Source organism: Vanessa atalanta, chromosome 13 (genome assembly GCF_905147765.1).
Source record: "Vanessa atalanta chromosome 13, ilVanAtal1.2, whole genome shotgun sequence".
NCBI lineage: Eukaryota > Metazoa > Arthropoda > Insecta > Lepidoptera > Nymphalidae > Vanessa > Vanessa atalanta.
The window spans coordinates 2,704,244-2,725,843 of record NC_061883.1 but is presented as its reverse complement, the minus strand read 5'-3'; the positions used below and the strand labels follow the sequence as shown (position 1 = coordinate 2,725,843).

Genomic DNA, 21,600 nt, shown 5'->3' with positions numbered 1-21,600 from the left:
ATTGGAAATGACAGCTGTGGTCGGCCATATTGCAATTTGTGAATTCGATGAATTTTGTTCGTTCATAGTTTAGATAAGCCTAAAAAGTTAAACGATCCAAAAAGTTTATAGAAGTCTATGGTATTCTTATTAGGCTAACATACAGTGTTCCTGGGAGTGTATAATGTAACATACATTTCTATAGAATTAAAATGAGGTGATACCAGTTAAAAACAATTTCTCGTGCATACGTACTTCCTACAATGATTAAACTTTCGGGGCAAGGCTCTTAGTATTTTATGTAAATGAGCATGGGTCGGTGTGGAGTGACGTATCGACGATTTAAATTGAATGTTATTATAGCGCGTCAGTGTCATCGTGCATTCGTGTTGTGAAGACAACGGGCGTGCTCAAGTCGCGAAAGTAAATAGCTTAGTGAGAAACTAATGGCATATTGTATTTAGTACATTTAGCCATGGCACCGAGACCTCCTCCACCTCCTGGTCCACCACCACCTCCTGGGCCTCCTCCTCCACCAGTTTTTGGTAGTTCAAAAGGTGGTTCGTCTGACAATAGAAATGCTCTTCTAAGTTCGATTAGGCAAGGAGCTAAATTAAAAAAGACTGTCACGGTTGATAAAAGTGGTCCATATATTCCTGGAAAAGTATCAAATGCGCCTACCAGTGGGTCACCAGTAGGGAATGGGGTGCGAAGTGCGGCTCCTGTTCCTAATGGAGGAGGAGGAGCTATGCCTGGCTTGGGTGGACTTTTCGCTGGAGGCATGCCCAAGCTGAGACCGACAGGGAAATTAGCTGGTAAGACAAAATTTATTAAAAATTGTAATAATTATTTTAAACACAGATACATACCAATAAAATAACTTATTGATATAATACATTAGAAATAATTGTCTATAATAGATAAAAATGTCACACTATCTTCTACAATATGTTTTTTTATCAAGTCTTATCAAAACCTTACAATTATTCAACTACCAAAATTATGAATTTATAAGCAGTAAATACTTATGAATAAATAGAAGATACATTTGTCTTGTCTTGTTTTTTAAAATCTACACTTTTTTTAAATAATATATTCAATATGATATAACTATTATATAAGAGTATATTCATGCATCTATAAAATTACTTAATATCGAAATTTTCTTAAATCTTGTGTGAGCATCTTCTAACCTGGGTATTAGAGAGATTAATTTAAAAACTGATTTTTAAAACATGTAATTTTAAATTATTATTCCAATAAAATTAGCCAAGAAGTATAATAATGAAAATCAAATTTTTTTTTAATGTATTATATGAAAAGGTTTACTCCATTTCTGTTTCAATTTCAAGGTTCCTTATGACATTTTGTTATCACCAAAGAAAGTACACAATACCTGTCGTACTTGCTGTTGTTCTAACTTGTATTATTTAGTTAAGATCCAAGTATCAACTAAACTATCTAATTATATATATCAATTGCAAATTGTTAACAATTTCATAACAATTCATTGATTCCTTTTATTTGTTATCGAAGTAAGACTTGAGATGTCAAATATTAGTTCAATGATGTTCTTTTGTCGTATATAAATTATGGAACATTCTCAATATAGAAACATTTAACATTCTTATTGATTTCAATAAATCTACCTAGTACCTTGTCAAATTAAATTTTATATAAAATTAAATTTAACTGAAGTTAATTCAACTGGGATGTTTTATCATTGCTTTATATTGTTGGTATGATTATTGAGTCATTTTTATTGTTAGACAAGATTTGCTACTTGATAGGCTTGGCTTAAAAAAACATTTGTAGGCACATTGAAGTCATTATTTAATATAAAATCTGTTGATATATAGATGCAGAATTTTTATTTTTCATGAAGGATATTTAATACAAAATCAATATTGTAATTAATGAATTTATATACATATCTTGTATTCTAATCAGTTCTAAATAACAGTACTTATAGTTCCTTCTTCAAAAATTATAGTTCTGTTTTGTTTTTATGCAATTATTTATTACAATTACTAATTCATTATTATCAATAGTATATCCCATTTTACTCTGCAACAAAATGTAAAGGTTTTGTTAGAATTGGATAGTTCCAAGGTGTTAAGATATAAAATGCTAAGTTTGATGTCACTAGGAAACTTTGACCTAAGAGGCTTGTGAATATTAAAAGTTATTGATAGAGTTTAATTGGAAAAAGTATATCTTGATTTGATTCAGTAAGTGTATATTGGCACTGTATATAATTTTGTATTATATTTTCATTGTTAATATTCCTAAAGTCTCCAATGGTGTGATGTTTGCCTCAATGGTTTAGTGGCTTGCTTCTAAGGCTGGAGTCTAAATTACCCTGGATTCAAATAACAGTTGAGCATGTTTTATTTTTAGATACTCTCTCGTGCACTTCTCAATGGCATTCCAGGTATAGGACATTGGTAGTGTTTCACTTTCATGCCTCAGAAAGCATGTAAAGACTGACCTGGTCTCTGATCATATTGGATAAGCATGAGATTGTATTACGAGAAAGTGTATCTGTGTTTGTGCACGCAATTGTGCCCTAATATATTTCCTGTGCAAAAGACTAGTTTTGACTGGTATCCGTGGTCGATATTCGGTCAGGATGTCTGTTATCAAATTAGTTTATTTACCACTTTGTGATTAATTTTCGTGTCTGACTCTCTGACCATAACAAATTAATTAATATTATTCATGTTGTGTGAAAAGACTGAATAATAAAATGTAATTACTTTCAGAGTCAATGGTGTAAATATTTTATCTGCAAAGGGATTCAAAAATGTATCAAATTTAATTTGTCACCTTCTTATATTGTTTAAGTGAACGAATAGTTTGTAGCGATATGATTCGTTACAATATAACATGTTGTTGTAGGTACAACACCAAATGGTCAAATACGTTCAGACGCCCCGCGGTTTCCACCTGCACAACATACACAAAAATCACCCGAAAAAACACGACCGTATCCGCCTCATAGCGGCAATGTGGTTGCCGCTATAACAGAGGCGTTAGCTTCAAGGGAGGGTCAGCGAGATTCTCCCAAGGAACCGCCTAGCCACCACCCGCCAGCTCGGCCTATGGTCAGAAGGCAGCCGAGTGAAGCGAAGGCCAGGGGACCACCACCGGAGCCGCCAGTACAGAAGCATGCTATGCCTTTGGTGAGTGATTTTATTAATAAAATTTAGAAATTGAACTAGAATACTCTATAACAAGTCGTTATCCTGCTTAGCACAAAAATATTACGTGTTAAATGACGAGTGAACCACAGCAATAATACGGAAAGCCTATAATATTTCTGTGTCCTGATTTGATAGGTTCTGTATGTTGGGTGGTTTATATTTCTTACATACAGTGACATTATTAATGGGCGATGGTGACCACTATATCAGGTGGCCCATAGCCAGTCTAAATAAAAAGTACAACTAGTCGTTTCTATTATCGAAATGTTAACCTAAATAATGGGTATTAGTTTAATTGTACTGTAAACAATCGCTAAGTGGATTAAGTATATACTTAATCTAAAGCATTAATTTCAGATATAATTAACTCGCTATGTATCACGTCACAAGTGGTCTGAACGATGTTTTTGGTTAAATTTACCTTTTGTGCTGTTCTTGTTTAAACATAAATATCAAATTGGCAATAGTGTCTTTGAATACATCATGAGACCAAACCAATATCTATATCTTCATTTTTCACTCCTCAGTGAAAAAATAATGTGAAAAAAAGACCTTAAATGAAACAAAAAGTATATAATTTCGATTTCTGACTTGCTACCCAGTTATAAAAAAAAAATTGCCTCATTTTTCAAGATGGCGGAGAAAGTTAATCGAAAATCTTATATGATAATATCAAGATTATCGAAAAATCAACCTTCTCGGTTCACATGCATTTATACGCCATTTTTTCCTTCGTAATGACTCGACTAGTATCTCTATAAGACAATTGTCTTACAGAGATACAAGTCTAGTTCTTGGCCGTCATTTTATTGTTTCATTGCTGAAAATTTTAAAGAAACAAGTAATTGATTGTAAACATTAGTTTGTTACCTACATACCGACCTTAGAAATCGATTTTCTAAAGACCTTGTTTAAAACTACAGCATTATTTATTAAACGATGAAACTACTAACTATACTACTAAATCAGTCTCTGTAAGCTGCTTTTCATCCGCCATACTGTGTCGTTCCTCGTTGGTCTACAGCTTAGCTTTTAAGGCTGCAGATCCCGGGAATCCTGGTTTCAAATCCCCTTTCGGCCTAATAATAAAAAGATAATGGGTATTTCCATTGGAATATTCGGTAGCAGCCCAAGTCTGTAAGTTAGAAGTTTACATATATGGTGGAACAATTTTCGGTCCCATCTGATTACAGAGATTATCTGTGCACACTTGTGCATTTCCTGCGTAGTTGGTTAGTCATTTATAAATTTTATTTATAACATTATATTATATGCAAGTTATTTAACACATAGGTAATATGTTAAACATAATTGGTGTGAATAATCACCTGTGTCATTTGTATATGTATCATATACAAATTATATTAGTCTTGTATTTTTTTAAATATTAATGAATTGAGTGTATTTTCAATTTTCTGTTAATATATTTATTAATTTTGTCAACATCGTAAATATTTGCTTAATTTAAAGGTTGACTGGCAGAGATAATTAGCGTTAAGTCGACGTATTGTATCGTTTAAACAATATGTGGATTTATTGTTTCTGGTCTTTAAAGTTTTCTGTATTTGTTCAAGTCCTTAAGGTTATTAAAAGTCGTATATTTACAACACGTACAAATTTAATTCAAATAAAATCGGGACATTCAATGTACAACATTCTTTAAGGCGCTTTATGTTTAAAAAAAAAGTGATACTATCATTGATTCTTATAACGTAACCGCGTGTGTGTGTGAGTGAGGTGCAGGTCTATATGCTATACACTTGAAATGTGTAGGCAAATTCGTACGATGATCGGTACAAAAGAAAGAGACGTAAAATCTTAAGAACAAACACATCACTTTCGCATTTATAGTCATAGGATTGATTTATGTCGAACTTGTTTAAATTCGCTTGCGAAATTTGATCCACACCTATTAAAAAGTGAAGAATACCTTGTACAAAGACTGCTCAAATAGTTATTGCTACGTTAAGGAACGTTCTGTAAATAATAGAAATTTAATTCTAAACACATTCGTTCGTCGCAATTCGACAGTCGTCGAGTTCTCGTAAGAAGTTGCGTTATTTCTTTTTAGAAAACAAATATTTTACTTTTCGATCGTATCGTTGTCTCGGAACAGCCTAGCGGAAGCTTGCTTTCTACCAATACCACCGTGTTATGAATATTCTGATGATAATTTGTTGAATTCATTAGTGTTTTAATTTAAGAAGAATGTTAAATTTCTGCCGTTATTTATATTAAGATAATTAAAATATACATCTAATGTAGTGCTTGGTATAGATTTTTTTTAATACATTGAGCTAAGATGTCCCTGTAGGTGGATCTTAAACGAAATCCGCGGATTATAATGTAGGTAAATTAAGTTCTTACGTGCTTACTTTGTGGTTATAATCCAACTCGCGTAAACTAAATAAGTGCGGGGAAACTTACATTATGAGGATATTATCCAGCAGTATGACATTCACGGGCTTAATGGCTTAATAAAACAACAAAATTTTTTGAATGTAAAAGTATCAAAACTAGTTTTTTACGTTTTCCTGTCGCGTAAGCTTTACGGGAGACCAGGAATATATAAATACCTTAAGTAACTTAAAGTTCATAAATAGAGTATAATTATAAATACTGTTTTCAAATAAAGACAAACGCGCCCACACGCATTCTCACGAAGGTAAAAATAATCTCGGCGGGCTATAAACTATATATCGCCTGTAGGTGGGGTCGATTTTGTAACGAATTTATTTATATTCAAAATCGTTCACCTTGCCTCCAGCAGCGTTGCAATCGCATCACGTAGACGATATTCGGTGTACATATAGATTATTAATTTGTAGTTTTAATAGATAATATGGGCTTGGCAATGTGAAAGTCGCAGATATGATACCTAGTTATTTTTTTATAAAGCAATGGAACCGCACAATTCAACGTTTACCTTCAGCAGAATGAATTGTGATACTTTTAAAAAGGATTCTTTTTTTAAATCTTATAATGATGTCTGGTTCATAGAACTACCACGAACTCTCATCTTGTTCTCATATTTCAATGCTTGAATGGATTTTCGCCAACTATGGAAGCCACCTGTGAGAGAGCCAAGAAGGATAATGAAATGAATAGCAGATAGTAAATGATATCGATTTTTTGCAGTGTACGAGTTATTTCGCTGGACAGATTTTACTTCGTGGTAGGTAGGTTTGTGCAAGCACATCGGGTAGGTTACTTTTTCTCGACTTTTTCTACCGCCAAACAGCAATACGTATTGTTGTATTTTGAGTGAGTGTGACATCTTTGTTCACAAGTTTGGTGGGTCATTGGCGTACTACTTTTTTTTTTTGGTATTTTTATTGGTTCTTACGGCGTTAATGTCTATGGCGGTGGTGGCCCATTTGCCCGTCGGCCTAACTTCATAAAAAGACTTGATAAACCTGTCAGTGTTTGTGGGTCTTTTTTGCAACAAAATTTTTAATTCCAATTTTCGATTGTAAATTATGCAAACACTTTTGTTATTGGTGACAGTACAATTCTTGATTATATTTTAATTATTTTAGTACACGGATAAAATGAAAACTTCTTTGTAAAATGATTTTATTAATTGAACTTAATGCGAATAGGTTACCAATCATTTATAAATGGTCAGTGACGCCGTAGATATTAACGTTGTATGGTTACCCTTGAAACCTTAATTAGTACATTTATGGTACTTGCCGGTAATTACACGATTTACTCGGAAATAATTACCACCGTCAATGGTACCATCTAACGAAATTAGTATGTAAGATGGCTGAAAATAGCAATTCTAATAGAATAGCTAAAATATAAACTATGGGCATTATATGAGAATGAATAGCATCGTTAATTATGGTTTAGACAGTGGAAGATTTAGAAAAAATTGAACGATGGAATAAGTAAATATCCTCTTATAAATGAGAAACAATGACAAATAAATTAATCGAATAGTAATTTAATTAACGCTTTAAAAAATCAGTACAACCCTAATGTCGATATTTCTACGAGTTAATTTAAAATGAACGTCTTAATTTTAATTGTTTTTTAATTTCGTGATTGCTTCTATTTTATGTATACAAATACTAGCTTAAATTGCGGCTTTACCCTCGCGAAATTTCTAAAATTACTTCGAGGTGTGAATTAAGAGTAAGCCTTCTCCGGGATTCAAACTATCTCCATGACAATTTTCAGCTAAATCGGTTCAGCGATTAAAGCGTGAAGAGTATTATGCACTTATTATGTCATCTGTGCTGTTAATGTAGTTTTCCTCAGTGACGATATGCGTTTTAAAATTGATTCAAGTGTCATTATGTAAAGTGTATTACTCCACGAAGCCTACTCTACTTGATGAATTTAAACTTTTCAATGGTAATGACTCGCTTTAAATACAAAAATATTATGTAACTTCATTTAACTAGGTTGCATTCGGACGGATATCAGTATTTTTTTTACTAAATTGTATTTTAATGAAAGTTTAAACTTGGCCTTCGATTAAGTGATTTTGTAATATATTAAAACTGCTTTACATTGCTCGGTATCGCTTATGTTTAAAGTGTTGACATATTTAACTTTGAAATATAAAATTTCATAGTTTTGTTATATTTTGTGAATAAACAAAAAATACCAATTCTATAAACAAATTTATTAATCGTATCTCTAGGAAAGTGTTTTTTTTTTTAATATCATGAAGTCAGCCCGTTTGACACACACACATACACTCATACCCTCATACCCTCATTTATTTTTAACGCTTTAAAATACTTGAAGCCAATGTCAGCTTTAATTGTGGTAAATCATTTTTCTCATAAACAACGTATATGAATGCCGTATCATATAATAATTAATAAATAAAATTGAAATATCAAAATCGCAATCTCAAACACTGTACCCTTCAACACCGTCGTTATCGAGCGATAACTTATCAACACCGTTTGACTGGAGTTGGTGACGCAGCTGGTGCCACGTTTATATATTATAAACCACTCCTCGCACCGTCAATACGCCACAAACCATGGACTCTAATATCCCTTTTATTATTTGAATTAGGTTGGCCGACTGGCTAAACTATTGGTCACCACTGCTCGTAGTCATTGGCATCAAAAGAAATAATAATCATCTTATATCACCAATGTGGTTACACTGGCTCACTCGCCCTTCTATTCGATACAGTATTACGCTGTATTGTCTCTCGATGAAATAGTCGATGAGCGAATTGTACTCATTCAGTTAGACTTGCACAAAGCCCTATCTCTAGTCGTTTATCCCTCTGTGCCGATTGCTTATAATTGAGAATAGCACCGTTGACAGAATTTTGTTCAAGAAAATATTATTGTTATCTAAATCGTAAAAGTTAATTAAATACAATTACTATATATTCTATAAGCCTGTACACAATAATGATACCTATTCATTTTATACAGTAGATCATTTGTGTGTGTGTATAAATCAAATCAGCGAGAAAAACATAAACATCGGTCTTGTCGATTATATAGAAAAAAAATGTGTAAACAAACGTTGGCTAAAGACGAATGTTATTCTAATGATGTCGATTAACAACAGAAAAACAAAAACGAGGATAGTTCGTTGGAATATATCTATGTATTCGCGGCGAGATAACTGGGTCTTGCTTACATCGCAATTTGAATAATGATTGCTTTTCAGGATGCTACCATTTGACCCCGTTCCACAATGTCGTATGTGGGGCATTTAATGTGAGAGAGAGACTAATGAAATAATTACATTACGTCTTTAAAAAACATACAATGTATTCATTATATAAAACCTTCTTGGATAATTGCATCAATTTATTATAATGGATGGATCCTGCAATACATTTTTAACCTTCTTATATATAATTAAAGCAACTACAAAACAGAAGTCATTTATTATTATAGATTTATACGTTCAAGTGTCGTTCATCCGATTAATGGTGATGGTTTCAGGCATTATACCATCAATTTACGATAGATAACGCGTGAGTCGTACCAGATAATATTTATTGTCTATGAAAAACAGTAAAAAGTAATTAATTGCATGCTAGGCTAACCTTATTTATAGTTTTTTAACAATACAAGGCCAATGCTATAAAACATTATAATCAAAGTAATTTTAAAGTAAAATATACATTATTTTTCTTTTTTAATAAATTTATATCAATGAGTTTCCTAACTTAACGTTTTTTTATTATCTGTGGATTTATTGATTTATCGTAACACCAAAGCAGTGATAAGCTATAAAAATATAGATAAAAAATACATTGGCTCGTCAGAAACATTGTATAGATTTTTGTGCTAATGTTGATTTGTTGCTTTAAATTTTTGCTTAGGTGCAAGGGCGTGAGTAAATTAGTTTTATCTATACATTTTTCTTTTTGTTATATACAAATCTTTGAAAAATCAAGGATTTTTTTTTAGCATTAGCAGCCCGTAAATGTCCCACTGTTGGGATAAAGGCCTCCTCTGCCTTTGAGGAGAAGGTTTGGAGCATATTCCACCACGCTGCTCCAATGCGGGTTGGCGGAATACACATGTGGCAGAATTTCGTTGAAATTAGACACATGCGGGTTTCCTCACGATGTTTGCCTTCACCGCCGAGCACGAGATGAATTATAAACACAAATTAAGCACATGAAAATTCAGTGGTGCCTGCCTGGGTTTGAACCCGAAATCATCGGTTAAGATGCACGCGTTCTAATTACTGGGCCATCTCGGCTCTCGATTATTAGTAATAGGGGTCTAAATTTAATGAAAATCTTTTTTGTAACGCATATTTAAAAAAAAAAAGAATTAGCAAGAAATGTATGGACAGTAAAAAAAAAAAAATCTATTTCCGATAAAACTTACTATTACACAAACGAAGAACAAATAAATAAAATAAGTTAATTGTATAACAATGTATTTGTGCATTTGTGCGAGTGCTGTGGGAATTTTTTGTTTTATCGAAAGTATTTTATTACATTGGCACAGATTTCTAATGAGACATTGCGCAAAATTTTGCGCTCTTACAATTACAATATCAATTAACAAAAAAAAATCGTATGTAAGTAATCATAACTACCGCTTGAGATGCAAATTCAGACTGATTTATGGGTTTTTTTTTCTAACCGTATACAGTGTAACAGAGATGCAAATAATCTGCAAGTGAGTAAACACGACACAGACTGCGTTTTATAAATCTTTATTATCAGGGCTTTATAAGTATGATAAGAGAGTGAATATGAATTACCTTTGTGCTAATATTATTCGTTCGAAATTAAAAACCAATACTACTATACTATAATTTTTTTTGTCGAATTTAAAATAACTAGTGGTCGCCCATTGGTCGAAATAAGACGGTAATTCATTGCTAATAAGATTTTATATGCTTTGATTCTAATGATGCGTAGAAATAATGAGGCTCAACTGGAAGATACCTTGTCACTGCTGCAATAAAAAATCAAATGAAAAAAAAATGTCATTGATTTGCATCTTTCATGATGTGTTATCATTAGCAGTATGAACGTGAACTATGAATGTTTCGTATTAATTATTATGTCAATAAACGTGTGTGTTTCGTAGTGTATAATGTTTTTTTTTGTTTTTAAATTATTATTTTAATGTATTTCTAATGCTTTTTTTATAAAAATATTAGCTTTCTGCACTCCTTCTACACATAAACTTTGATAGTGCCCACATATACCCCGAGGGTAAAAAAGGGATACAAAGTTAATACTTCAAGTATTAATACATAGACAAAAAAATATTTATTTAACACTTTGGTAACGGAACAGTTTATTGTCTGTAACTTAAGTTTTATGTGTGTAAATTGTATTGCAACGTGTATGTTTATACATGTACAATAATTATTTATTAGATAAATTAGTCATCCCTGTGTTAGTAGTATGTCTTTGTTATCTTATATAATATGATGACTCATAAATATTATAATTTGTCTGATTGATTGACTTTCATTGTTTCTGCTCTATTCCACTGGCTCTTGGCTAGTTCTCGAGGTTTGCTCAAAAATAAAAAATCTTTATAAGATAAGATGTAGATCATTCGTGTCAAGTCGACTATGACATAGATTTATTTTCCTGGTATGAATCATAGAAGATTAATAATGTGTTCATTACAACAACTAGATAGTAATTATCTAACAAACAATTACCTATAACAGAATGTATGTATTACATAAATGAAAGAAAATAATCCTTTACTTGGCGGTAGAGCATTGTGCAAGTTCGTCTAGGAAGGTAACCTGTCATGACATATTCTACAGCCAAACAGCAATACTTAGTTATGTTTCGATTTGAAGGGTGAGTAAGTCAGTGTAACTTAAGGTACAAGGACAAGGTTCCCAAGGTTGGTGGCGCATTGGCAATGCAAGGAATGGTTAATATTTCTTAGAGCACCAATGACAATGAGCGATAAAGACCACTTACAATCCATTCATTAATACAAATACAATAGTAAAAGCACAAGGTAACAGCTTTAGAATATCTCACTGCTGACCCAGGTACTCCTTAAGAAAATGGTTTGGAGCTTACTCCTGGTGGAGTATGCGAGTTGGTGGTCAGAGGTCATGCCTGTGAAAGATTTTGATCCGACACATGCAGATTTCCTTTCGGAGGAAAACCTCCGCTGCCGAGCATGATATTAATAATAAACACAAATTAAGTATGTAGTTGTAAATTCAGCGGCGCTTGACGCCGGACCGGCTCGGCTATAATACAAAGATAATGGAATATATAAAATATAAAGTTACGTCATAAGTAACTTAATTAGACTTATGATAGCTTTTATTATTTAAATAATAAATAATAGTCATTATATTGACGATGTTAGCAATTACTTAATAGCAGGTTTTGTAATTGTATAAAAAAAATATGTCGCTTGTTTTATAAAGATTAGTCACGAAGCGACGATGTCATGGTCGTGAATACTATTAATATTAACAATACAAGTTGAGAAGATATGCTTTGTTTAGACATTGTATAAAACATATATGGACTATCTAATTTGGTCTCTCTATAATACTATAAACACTAATTCCAGTATAATTGTAGATATTATCAAGTTTAATACAAGAAATGACTGCTCCGTGCAGTTTCACCAGCTTCCATTGCTATTGCTCCGCTCGTGTGGGTCGTAGTGTGATGTTATATAATATATAATCGTCCTCAATAATCTATTTATTTTATCTTTTCTATGTAAAGCATTTTTTTTTTTTCGTATTGGTAGGTCCTTTGATTACTGCGTTGAATAAACAAACTATTTAGCTTTATAATACTAATTTTGACTGGCATTACCAGCCATATATATGTCAAAGTATTTTCAGCGTAACGCGTTTCTCTAAGCCAAAAAAGACAAATAACTAAAAATAAAGGCACTTTAGACGATCGATTGTATGAAGTTGAAGATTGAGTCGGCAGTCTTTTCTTAGTTTGTGTCTATTTGGAAATACAGGTTTGCAAATTCCAGTGAGCGAATATTTAATTTCAAGTCTCTTGTATGTCTTATAGTTTAAACGGTGCATAAGACACAAAATCAATGTCGAAGAATTTTGCTATGAAGCTTGAAACCCAAAGACGGATTTAGGGTTCTTTATTTTTTCTTGGGGTTAAAGTTGTAGATAAGGGGTTCTTGAAGGGTTTTCATCATAAGCTAAATTCCACGCGGGCGATGCCGAGATTACAGTTAATTGTATATAAGTAATGATAAATTAATTATGATCAGTGGCAACACTTTATTATTTGTATTCCGAAATTCAAATTAGAACGAACACATTATTCCGCAATAGTAGTTTTAAATGAGATCCTCAAAACAATTCCTTTCTGACACGTCCCTCATTAAAATATGCACAGTTTGACCACAATTACTTTGTATGGAGAAATTTTAGTCTGAACGTTTGCCAACTAATTTGCGGGAAATAACAGTGCCAAGAACAAGGGGGACTTGTCTCGGCGATCCTTAGACGAGGGATAAGTTTTCGACTTAATGGAATAGGCGTGTTCTATGTTCGTTATGTGTGTTTTTGTTTACAGATAAATTCGTGTCCAGCTTATAGTATTCACAGTCGAGTTGGTCAGATAATAATTACTTGAATTTTCCTAGAAAAAAATCTTAAACTTGTATGTTTAATGGAAACCAGATTCCTCTATTGTTTTAGCTGCCGTAATAATTAATATTAAAGTTTTTAATTAAAGCTTCTATAACATAAAGGATGTTTTTTCTTTGTGCAGTGTATATTGGTGTGAATTGCACCTATATACAATTATTTTATCTATTATTTAATTGAGAAATAATGAACAATTAAAAAAACGTTAGAGCGAAAACATTTCAAATAATGCAATTAAAATTATTTATGTATTTAGTTATTTTATATATTGTACTTTTTAAAATGTTCGATTATAAATTATAGTTTTTGGTTGAGGCATTGTGATTCTGACAACAATGTTTCAAATATTCGTTTAGTAATTATACGATACTATATTTTGATGGTCAATTTAATTAAATTAATATTATTGATTTTAGTATATTCAAATGGAAAATAGTACGTAATTAAAGTCCTGTACATATATAGCTTAACTGCTGATATAAGATCGTGATTCACCATTAACACACAATGTTTGCGGTTGTCCTTAAGTTTTCCCTAAGCGCCTTACCTAAGTACAATAAATGTTAATTCGAATCATGAGTCAATACTGATTCACGGTAGATCGGACGTGAGCGATGCGGTTTGGATATACCAAACCAAGGTTTAATACTCGGAAGTAAATATTAAATCCAGTGAATATCACTCGTTTCATTTAATTAAAAACAAATGACAATATTTAATTTTAAAATTAGTTTTGGCATCATGAAACATATTTTCATCTTTATGCAAATTATTAAAAACTATAAATGAATAATTCGACAAATTTAATTACTTAAAATTTTATTTGACAAACGATATAATTATATTGCTTTTAGTTTCAGAATTCATCTTTACTAGAGCAAGTATTTTCAAAATAAGTAATTTATAAAAGATTAATCTTGAGAGTCGTTTCATTGGTACAATGCGCATTTCGATATGTATGTGTAATTTTTTTTTGTCGTACGGTGTTATGCGGTTCGTTTTAGTGGCCTTAAAAGCGTCACCTGAATTGCGAGAACAGAAGCAACCTGAAAATGGGAGCTCTACTTAAGTTTTATTCCCGTCCTAAGGGTGTCATATGGAGGTCGGGTCAGCTTTCACACATGACGTATTTTATTCACGGACGAATTTTAAAGCATAGTATTAAAATATGATAATACTATTATATTTTATAGTGCTAACTGAACCAGCCTGTAGATCCAGGAGATTTCAAGAAATCATTCTCATTAGCAGCACGGAGTAATAAGTTAATATTACATCCGCGTGCCACGGAGAGCAAGTAAAGTTGGTCATATGCTGATCTTTGTTCTAAAGTGTACAGACATTGGACCCAGCGAAGTCGATATAGTGGAGTCAAGTTTATGTGGTTTCAATGTTATCTTGGTGTCGTGTCGGATCCGTCACATTATTAGTAATATCCCTTCGTTGGTGATCTAACAATTCAACGCGGAACTATTTGTAGTGATGAGTCACGGAAAACCATGCCTTGTATAATCGGAATAGGTGTCACATCCCACCCGCTGTGGAGCCGTTTGTCATTTGTCTGTTTACAGTAATTTTATTACAACACTTGTGATTTTTATTACTATGAACTTCCGCAGCGCTTTGATTGCTTTTATGAATGAAATTGACTTAATGTCATATGATATTTCGTGGGATGAATAATTTCATTTAATAAATGATAAGTTTATTTTTATTTATCGTTTATTACATTTTGTTGGGAAATAAAGTCGGCTGTCATAAATAGAATTTCATCAAACAATGTCTTGTGAATCGGAAATTATAATGCAAAAACAATTTCTTTTGCCTTGATATTATTGTATTGTATCCCAAAAGTAAAGATAATAACCGGCTACCGCTATTAAGCGGTCAACGAAACTTTGACCATTCACTGAGTACTCTTTTATTTTTGGGATAAAAAGTATGCTATTCAGTGACCTAGTATATAATTACGTATCTAGTGCATAAATCCTCAGCAAGCGGAATTTTATTTAAAACACTCAGCGGCTTTCGTAAAATATACTGTTTGTATTTTCGTAATTACCAGAATGAATTGATCTCTGCAAACATTCGATATGTAAATAAAGGTTTTTTTTTGTGGAACTTGTTAATCTGTTGTTCCAATTTGGCTTGGCAACTAAATTTTAATATACTCAAGTAAGCTCTTACAATATATATAATAATAGTTTTGAATCGTCTTTTTATAAGGTAAATTAACTTCAGACTCCGCCTACGACCTATCGTAAGAATGTTTGCTTTAAGGCATAATGTCAACGCGTGCGTTATGACGGATGCTATCACTGTGGCGTGAACCGAGAACAGGGTATTTTTTATTCTCTTACTCTCATCATTCCGACGAGACGGCAATCCAATCCGACCGTAAAAATCCGACTGCGAAACACGGGATTGTAACAATAACCATAGTTTTAGTAACAGTCCTGCTTTTACTGAGAATATTTGAGGCAAAAACCCAATAGTGTATATTAACCAGTGAACCCGAAGTTAGGGACTTAGAATTACAACTAGGCAATTTCGGTGGGAGATAGTAAAAAGTAGACTTTGAATTATTGAAACCAAATTGTCGGTATGGGTTTTTATAGCCTATTCCAATGAAAGTAGGAAAAAAGATACACTAACCTTAGATTTACGTATTTTATGCGATTTGCTAATAACTAACTATATTGTGCGGTACTAAGAGTTTATGATTAATATATATTAATTTATATTTCAACACTACTGCACTTAACCACTTAATTTTACTTCCAAAATTCCGATAACAGTTTCCACGACGTTCACAACGCCATTTTGTTGCAAAATCATACTGAAAATCATAGATCAATCAAGCTCTCGACCAATTATATCACGTCATTTCGCTGTCAAATGTTGTTTGGCTATTTTTATGGTTGGAATAGAGTTCAATGAATTATTATTTTAACGCAACTCCGTTTTAGATTTAAAATTTATTATTCCATTGTTTCAGAGCTCATCGGACTCAGTGCTAACAACCGGTTCAATAACAGAACGGATAAGCCACCGGCAGCAAGTATCCGAACAGAACATACCGCCTCATGTCGCCTCAACACTGCACCGGAATAAGAGCACACTGCACTCTGGCTCCCAGGCTTCTTTGGGTAATTCTAAACTTTCAATATATTGATGACGGTATGGAAAATTTTTCCACTTTTTTCTGGATACTTCGTCGATCGTATAACGCGTCTTTAAAAGGAACAATGGGTTAGGCGTGTAATTAGGAGTATGTATTCAACTTGAGTTTAGACGCTTCCAAAAGATTAACTACCGTTGAGTTCACAGAAACGTTAATAGTTTTATCGGCTGTGTTTGATTTAACTTACCGACTGTCTGGTGGATTAAAATTTTTACCTCGTAAAACCAGTTAAAAGTTTTTGTTCATTTTGTTGCGCATAAAGGCTTTTTATTATTTTTTAATCCGTCGAATATTTTAAACGAGAGGATTATTGATTTAATTTACTCCAAAGCGGATGAACGTCATAATTAGCAAGTTTAAAATCAAAGTAAATATTTAAATAACACATTCTTAGTATAAAAAATGCTTTTATACGTAAATGATTTAATCTTTCCAGGGGGTTCCATGACATCCCTAACGTCAGCGACATCAACGCTGACGACGCCCGCTTCATCACTGTCGACATCGGACCTCTCGGAGCGTCCGCGAGTGAGTCATGGCAAGCCGAACCTGGCGCCCAAGCCGCCCGTGCTGTCCCCCGCGCCCGACAGGCCCTCGCCCCCGCCTAAGAAGTTGATCGTCAATGGCAAGCTCGCTGCGAGAGCGCAGAGTATGAGGGTGCCCAGGTATGAATAGTGTGGATTATTAACTAAATACGTATGTATTTTAATTTAATATTTTTTATATAAATACTGGACCGTATTTGTATCTTCTTAATTTAAATAATACATATTAATCTAAAGCATCCAACTAGCATAACCTACTTTGCATCAGGCACGCTCTGATAAGGGGGGGTGACCATGACCTATCAAAATGGTATACGTCAAATTATTAGTTTCTCACGAGTGAAATAAAATCTAATTTAATAAAAATGATTGTCTTTGGCTTCGACTGCTCCTGCTTTTAGTACTGGAAAATTAATGTAAGTTAAAACTTTACAACAATGTGTATGTAATATACATGTGTCGGTGTCCACAGGTCCCCGCCGGTGTCCCCCCCGTCCCCCGGGGGCGCCCGCCCGCCGCCGCCCGCTAATCCCCCCGTCGCCACTAAGAACCCCGCATCGCATTTCGGTATGCATACGATTTTGAGAAACATGGAACATTTAAATACATTTATTATTACATTAGTACTCACATTAGTATTCCACAGGTTGGAAAGAGGAATGAGTTTTTATATATGTAATTATGTTTAGTCTGTTAGAAATATTATCCATGAACTACATTAATTACAATTTTAAACAAAATATAAACAGAATATATTAATTATTATAATATGCTACAGCCGGTGTGATCAACGATTATAATCTATCTAGTACCTATCTTTTAAGTCAGGTAAACAAAACTGTCGAAATGAATAGTAAATGCTACTTGACTGCTTACCTGCTACTATGACCATACACTTCAAGTAAAAATTATCAAATATTAAAAGTATAAAACTTTTAATCAATTAATTACTGACATAAATGATTATTACATTTTGTCTATTAAATTTGCCATAATATTAGTAACAGATGTATTCGTGCTCGAGTCGTGATCTAAGGTCCCCTCCCCTCCCCTCCCCGCAGGCACGCTGCGCGCGCCCCGCGGCCTGCGCCCGCCCGGCGTGTGCCCGCCCCCCCCGCCGGGCGCGCCGCCGCCGCCCCCCGCGCCGCCCGCACGCGCCGCCTCGCTCGCGCAGCCGCCGCCACCGCCGCCGCCGCACCACCACCACCATCATCGCCTACACGTGAGCATACGCAAACATACCCACTTACCGATCACTCGCCAGTCGATCATTGGTCTTCCGCAATCGGCTTTTGGCCTTCGGCTGACGGACTTCGTAACCTGGTTTGATTGTGTAGTCTATACCAATCGAAGGAGGAATGAAGATAAACAAACCTTACCGGTTCTTGATTAAAGAGTCTCTATTTATATTATAACACTATTTAATTTGACTACTTATCTACTTTAATTATTCTACCATAGTCCCGATAACAGCTTCGTCGACATTCATAACGCAATTTTTTCGTGATTTCAATTCAACCAATGATATGGCGCCTATTCGATGTCAAATAACTTTTGTCGATCAATATTTATTAGGCTTTAGTCCTCTTGTGGTTGGAAAAGAGCGCCCGACTTACCTCTATTACTTCTCACGCTGTAACAACTGAATCCTCACAAAGGAAGGGTCTTACGAGTATCAATGCCGCTTGTGCCCGCAGGCGCAGGCGGAGGAGGGCAGCGCGCCGCAGCCGCCGGCGCGCGGCTCGTCCATGCGCGCGCCGGACCTGGAGGCGCGCTTCGCCGAGCTGTTCAACCCGCCCGCCAGCTTCCCCCTCCCCGACCCCTTCCTGCGCATCGCCAAGGGCTACAGCAGCACCACCGTCGCCGGTAAGTACGCGTAGGTCGCGCTGGGAACTTTAGAGTCGACTTGTTTCGTCATCTTAATCATGTTTGTCCGACGTCAATGATCGTAAATGACGGTTATCGATACACAAGATTTATTTATTTTTGCAAGAGACTGATCTCCGTACGACAGTACGGATCGTTTCTAACCTCAAGTATGAACATATGTCATATAAAGATAATTAAATTTCAAAGTATAATTGTATGCAAAATGCATTGAATATTGTATAGAACATTTTTTTAATATAGAAAAATTTATAATTCCTCTTTAGTACCGAAAGTGTCTTATGAAAGTCTGAACTAGTAAAATAATTATGATGTCAAATCAAATTCGTTATTTTTGGTTTCGTCAAAAAAGCTATCTCTATGGATGTTATACATTATTATAACTGAAGCGAAACGCACATAATTTTGACTCAGCAGTCGTAACAAATATCGAAGTAACAATAGTATTATATTTTGTATATATAGATTAAAGTTTTATAGGTACAAGTGATAAGTTGGCATAATAAATGTTAGGTACTAATATATAGTCGATTGGGAAACCAAATTGGGATTAGATTGAATTGTTATTAGTTCTAGTGTAAAAGATTATATCCGTTAATGTTATGGTGCATGAATGTATGCATGTGATGTTTAAATACTTAAACTTTGTTTATGATTACAGAAAATGATTCAATCTTTAGTAAATATTATTATCTATATGATAGATATTATTATATACGAATGTAATATTTTAGTTTAAAATCATTTCTATTTTGCTCACTGTTTTGAAATTATAACGACTCTGTCAATACAAAACTCCCCAAAATGCATTTAAAATTTTCCATTCCATGTGGATTTTGAATATAATTTGTTAACTTTACGAGTCGAAATGGCATTGTGTGTTTTTCATCCATTTCATGATATCACGGTCACGAGTCATTTGTCATTAAATTGGAAGCAAATCATGGGAGTTGTGCATTAGCATTTTCGATTTCATTAAATTTCGAGTCACCCTAGACCAAATTTTTATTTTATTTAATAAGGATAATTATATTTAAAGATGATAATTTTTAGTTTCGTGTAGTATTTGTGAGTCATTATATTAATCATATTGTTTGTAGTTAAATATATTATTGGTTTAGAAACCCCTTTTACTGGCCAGGACGTTCATTGTACATATTGAAGACTGACTGATTCTTAGTATTTTAATGATATGAGACTTACCCGCTTTTATTATTTTTAATATGAAGTACAATCGGTCGGGTTGTAATTAAATATTTTTTTATTAATTTACTTGTCGTTCTCTTCATACTTAGCAGATTGTTTTCTTACCTTTAATATGTACAATTTGCGCCTGGAGCTCTGCACGTATAAGTGATGTACGCCTATAAAATATTTGTTTTGTAGTTGAGAATTCCTGTTGCGATTCTTTTAATTATAGTGAGGTGCCATTATTGAAATTGTTCTGTAATCGCGATCCTGCTTTAATATATATTTTTTGTTTTTACAATCGATGAGAAATTTTTTAGCTTTAATCACTTTATCTCGTAACTGTTGAATTTATTTTTTTTGTTCTTTTTATGTCTGCTACTTTTTGCCGCCATTTTTTTGTGACATGTAGTGTTGCTACTCTTTACATTTTGACAGTTACGAGTTTTGGTGGTAGCTTTTTGCATTGAAATGCAACTGGTATTGTGATACAGTGTATGATGCTTAATATTTATATTCATTATGAACAATAAAAGAATAATCTTTATTGAAACGTCAAATATTTCATTAATTAACCTAATATGTGTCTTGGTGCTTTATTGTTGATGTCCTACGCTTTGGAGCAATCATTTTGCAGGTTTTTTTTTATATTTAAGAATTTCGATCAAAATAAAATGAGATATTTTGTAAAATTAAATAACATTCGTAGAGCATTTAAGCTCCGTTATATAGGTTTTTTTTTTTAATATAGCATTTATTGTATAAAACGATATTTGAATAAGTTAATAATATCACACAGTTAATTTATAAAATTTTTGTGCATTGTTCAGCCAACTATAAGACCTGCATGGGTAAGTTTCTGTTATTCTATACGGATTGAAAATAGCTTTACAAGCATGACTTATTTGCATGTGTTATCAATCTCAAATCAAAGTGCTCTAAATCTTTGTTAACAACTTATATAATATTTGTTTACTTTTGATAAGAAACTTGTCATGTGGATATCCTAAATCGAATTAAAAGACAAAAAGCAGGCAAACCATGTACCTTGTCAAAATGCTAAAAATGTGTTAAATAATACTCAGCTTGAAATATATTTCTAGATTAGATATAGTGCATGTCTAAGCTCGCGGTGCGTCATTTGTATAACACCCCCATATTGCACGTAACACTAAAACACCGATTGCCAAAAATCATCGTATCAATAATAGCAAGCAGTATACATAGTACTCACCCACGAGCTAGCGACTCGACCGACAGAGATATCTAAAACTAATAGACGTAGACAGCTGCGGAATCGTCCGCTTCGTAGACGATCGATCCCTACGAGGCGGGCGATGACGATTTAACGCTTCCGCGACAGCGAGCAAGGCGCAGGCGCCGGCGCCGCCCCTGCGCCTGCCGCTCGCGGGCTGGTCGGGCACGTCCAGCGCGTGCTAGCGAGCGCGCGGGGCGCCCGGCCCCGCCCCCGCGCCCGCGCCCGCCCCCGCGCCGCTGGCCGGGCCCGCGCTGGCGCCGC

At 33.9% G+C, this 21,600-nt stretch overlaps 1 protein-coding gene across 2 annotated transcripts; it reads left to right on the top strand.

Annotated features, from left to right (window-relative positions):
- The first annotated feature begins 17 nt into the window (after window positions 1–17).
- On the top strand, window positions 18–21,550 carry LOC125068192 (WAS/WASL-interacting protein family member 2-like). Of its 2 annotated transcripts, XM_047677240.1 has the most exons (9): window positions 18–794; window positions 2,881–3,164; window positions 16,276–16,426; window positions 16,898–17,126; window positions 17,479–17,573; window positions 18,068–18,228; window positions 18,704–18,872; window positions 20,912–20,932; window positions 21,445–21,541. In XM_047677240.1, exons 1-9 carry the CDS (start codon window positions 455–457, stop codon window positions 21,519–21,521), a joined length of 1,527 nt encoding a protein of 508 aa, XP_047533196.1. In that variant the 5' UTR covers window positions 18–454; the 3' UTR covers window positions 21,522–21,541. The 2 variants fall into 2 exon arrangements, with proteins under 2 accessions (XP_047533196.1, XP_047533198.1); XM_047677242.1 differs by lacking the exon at window positions 20,912–20,932 and having other exon boundaries at window positions 21,445–21,550.
- The last annotated feature ends 50 nt before the right edge of the window (window positions 21,551–21,600 follow it).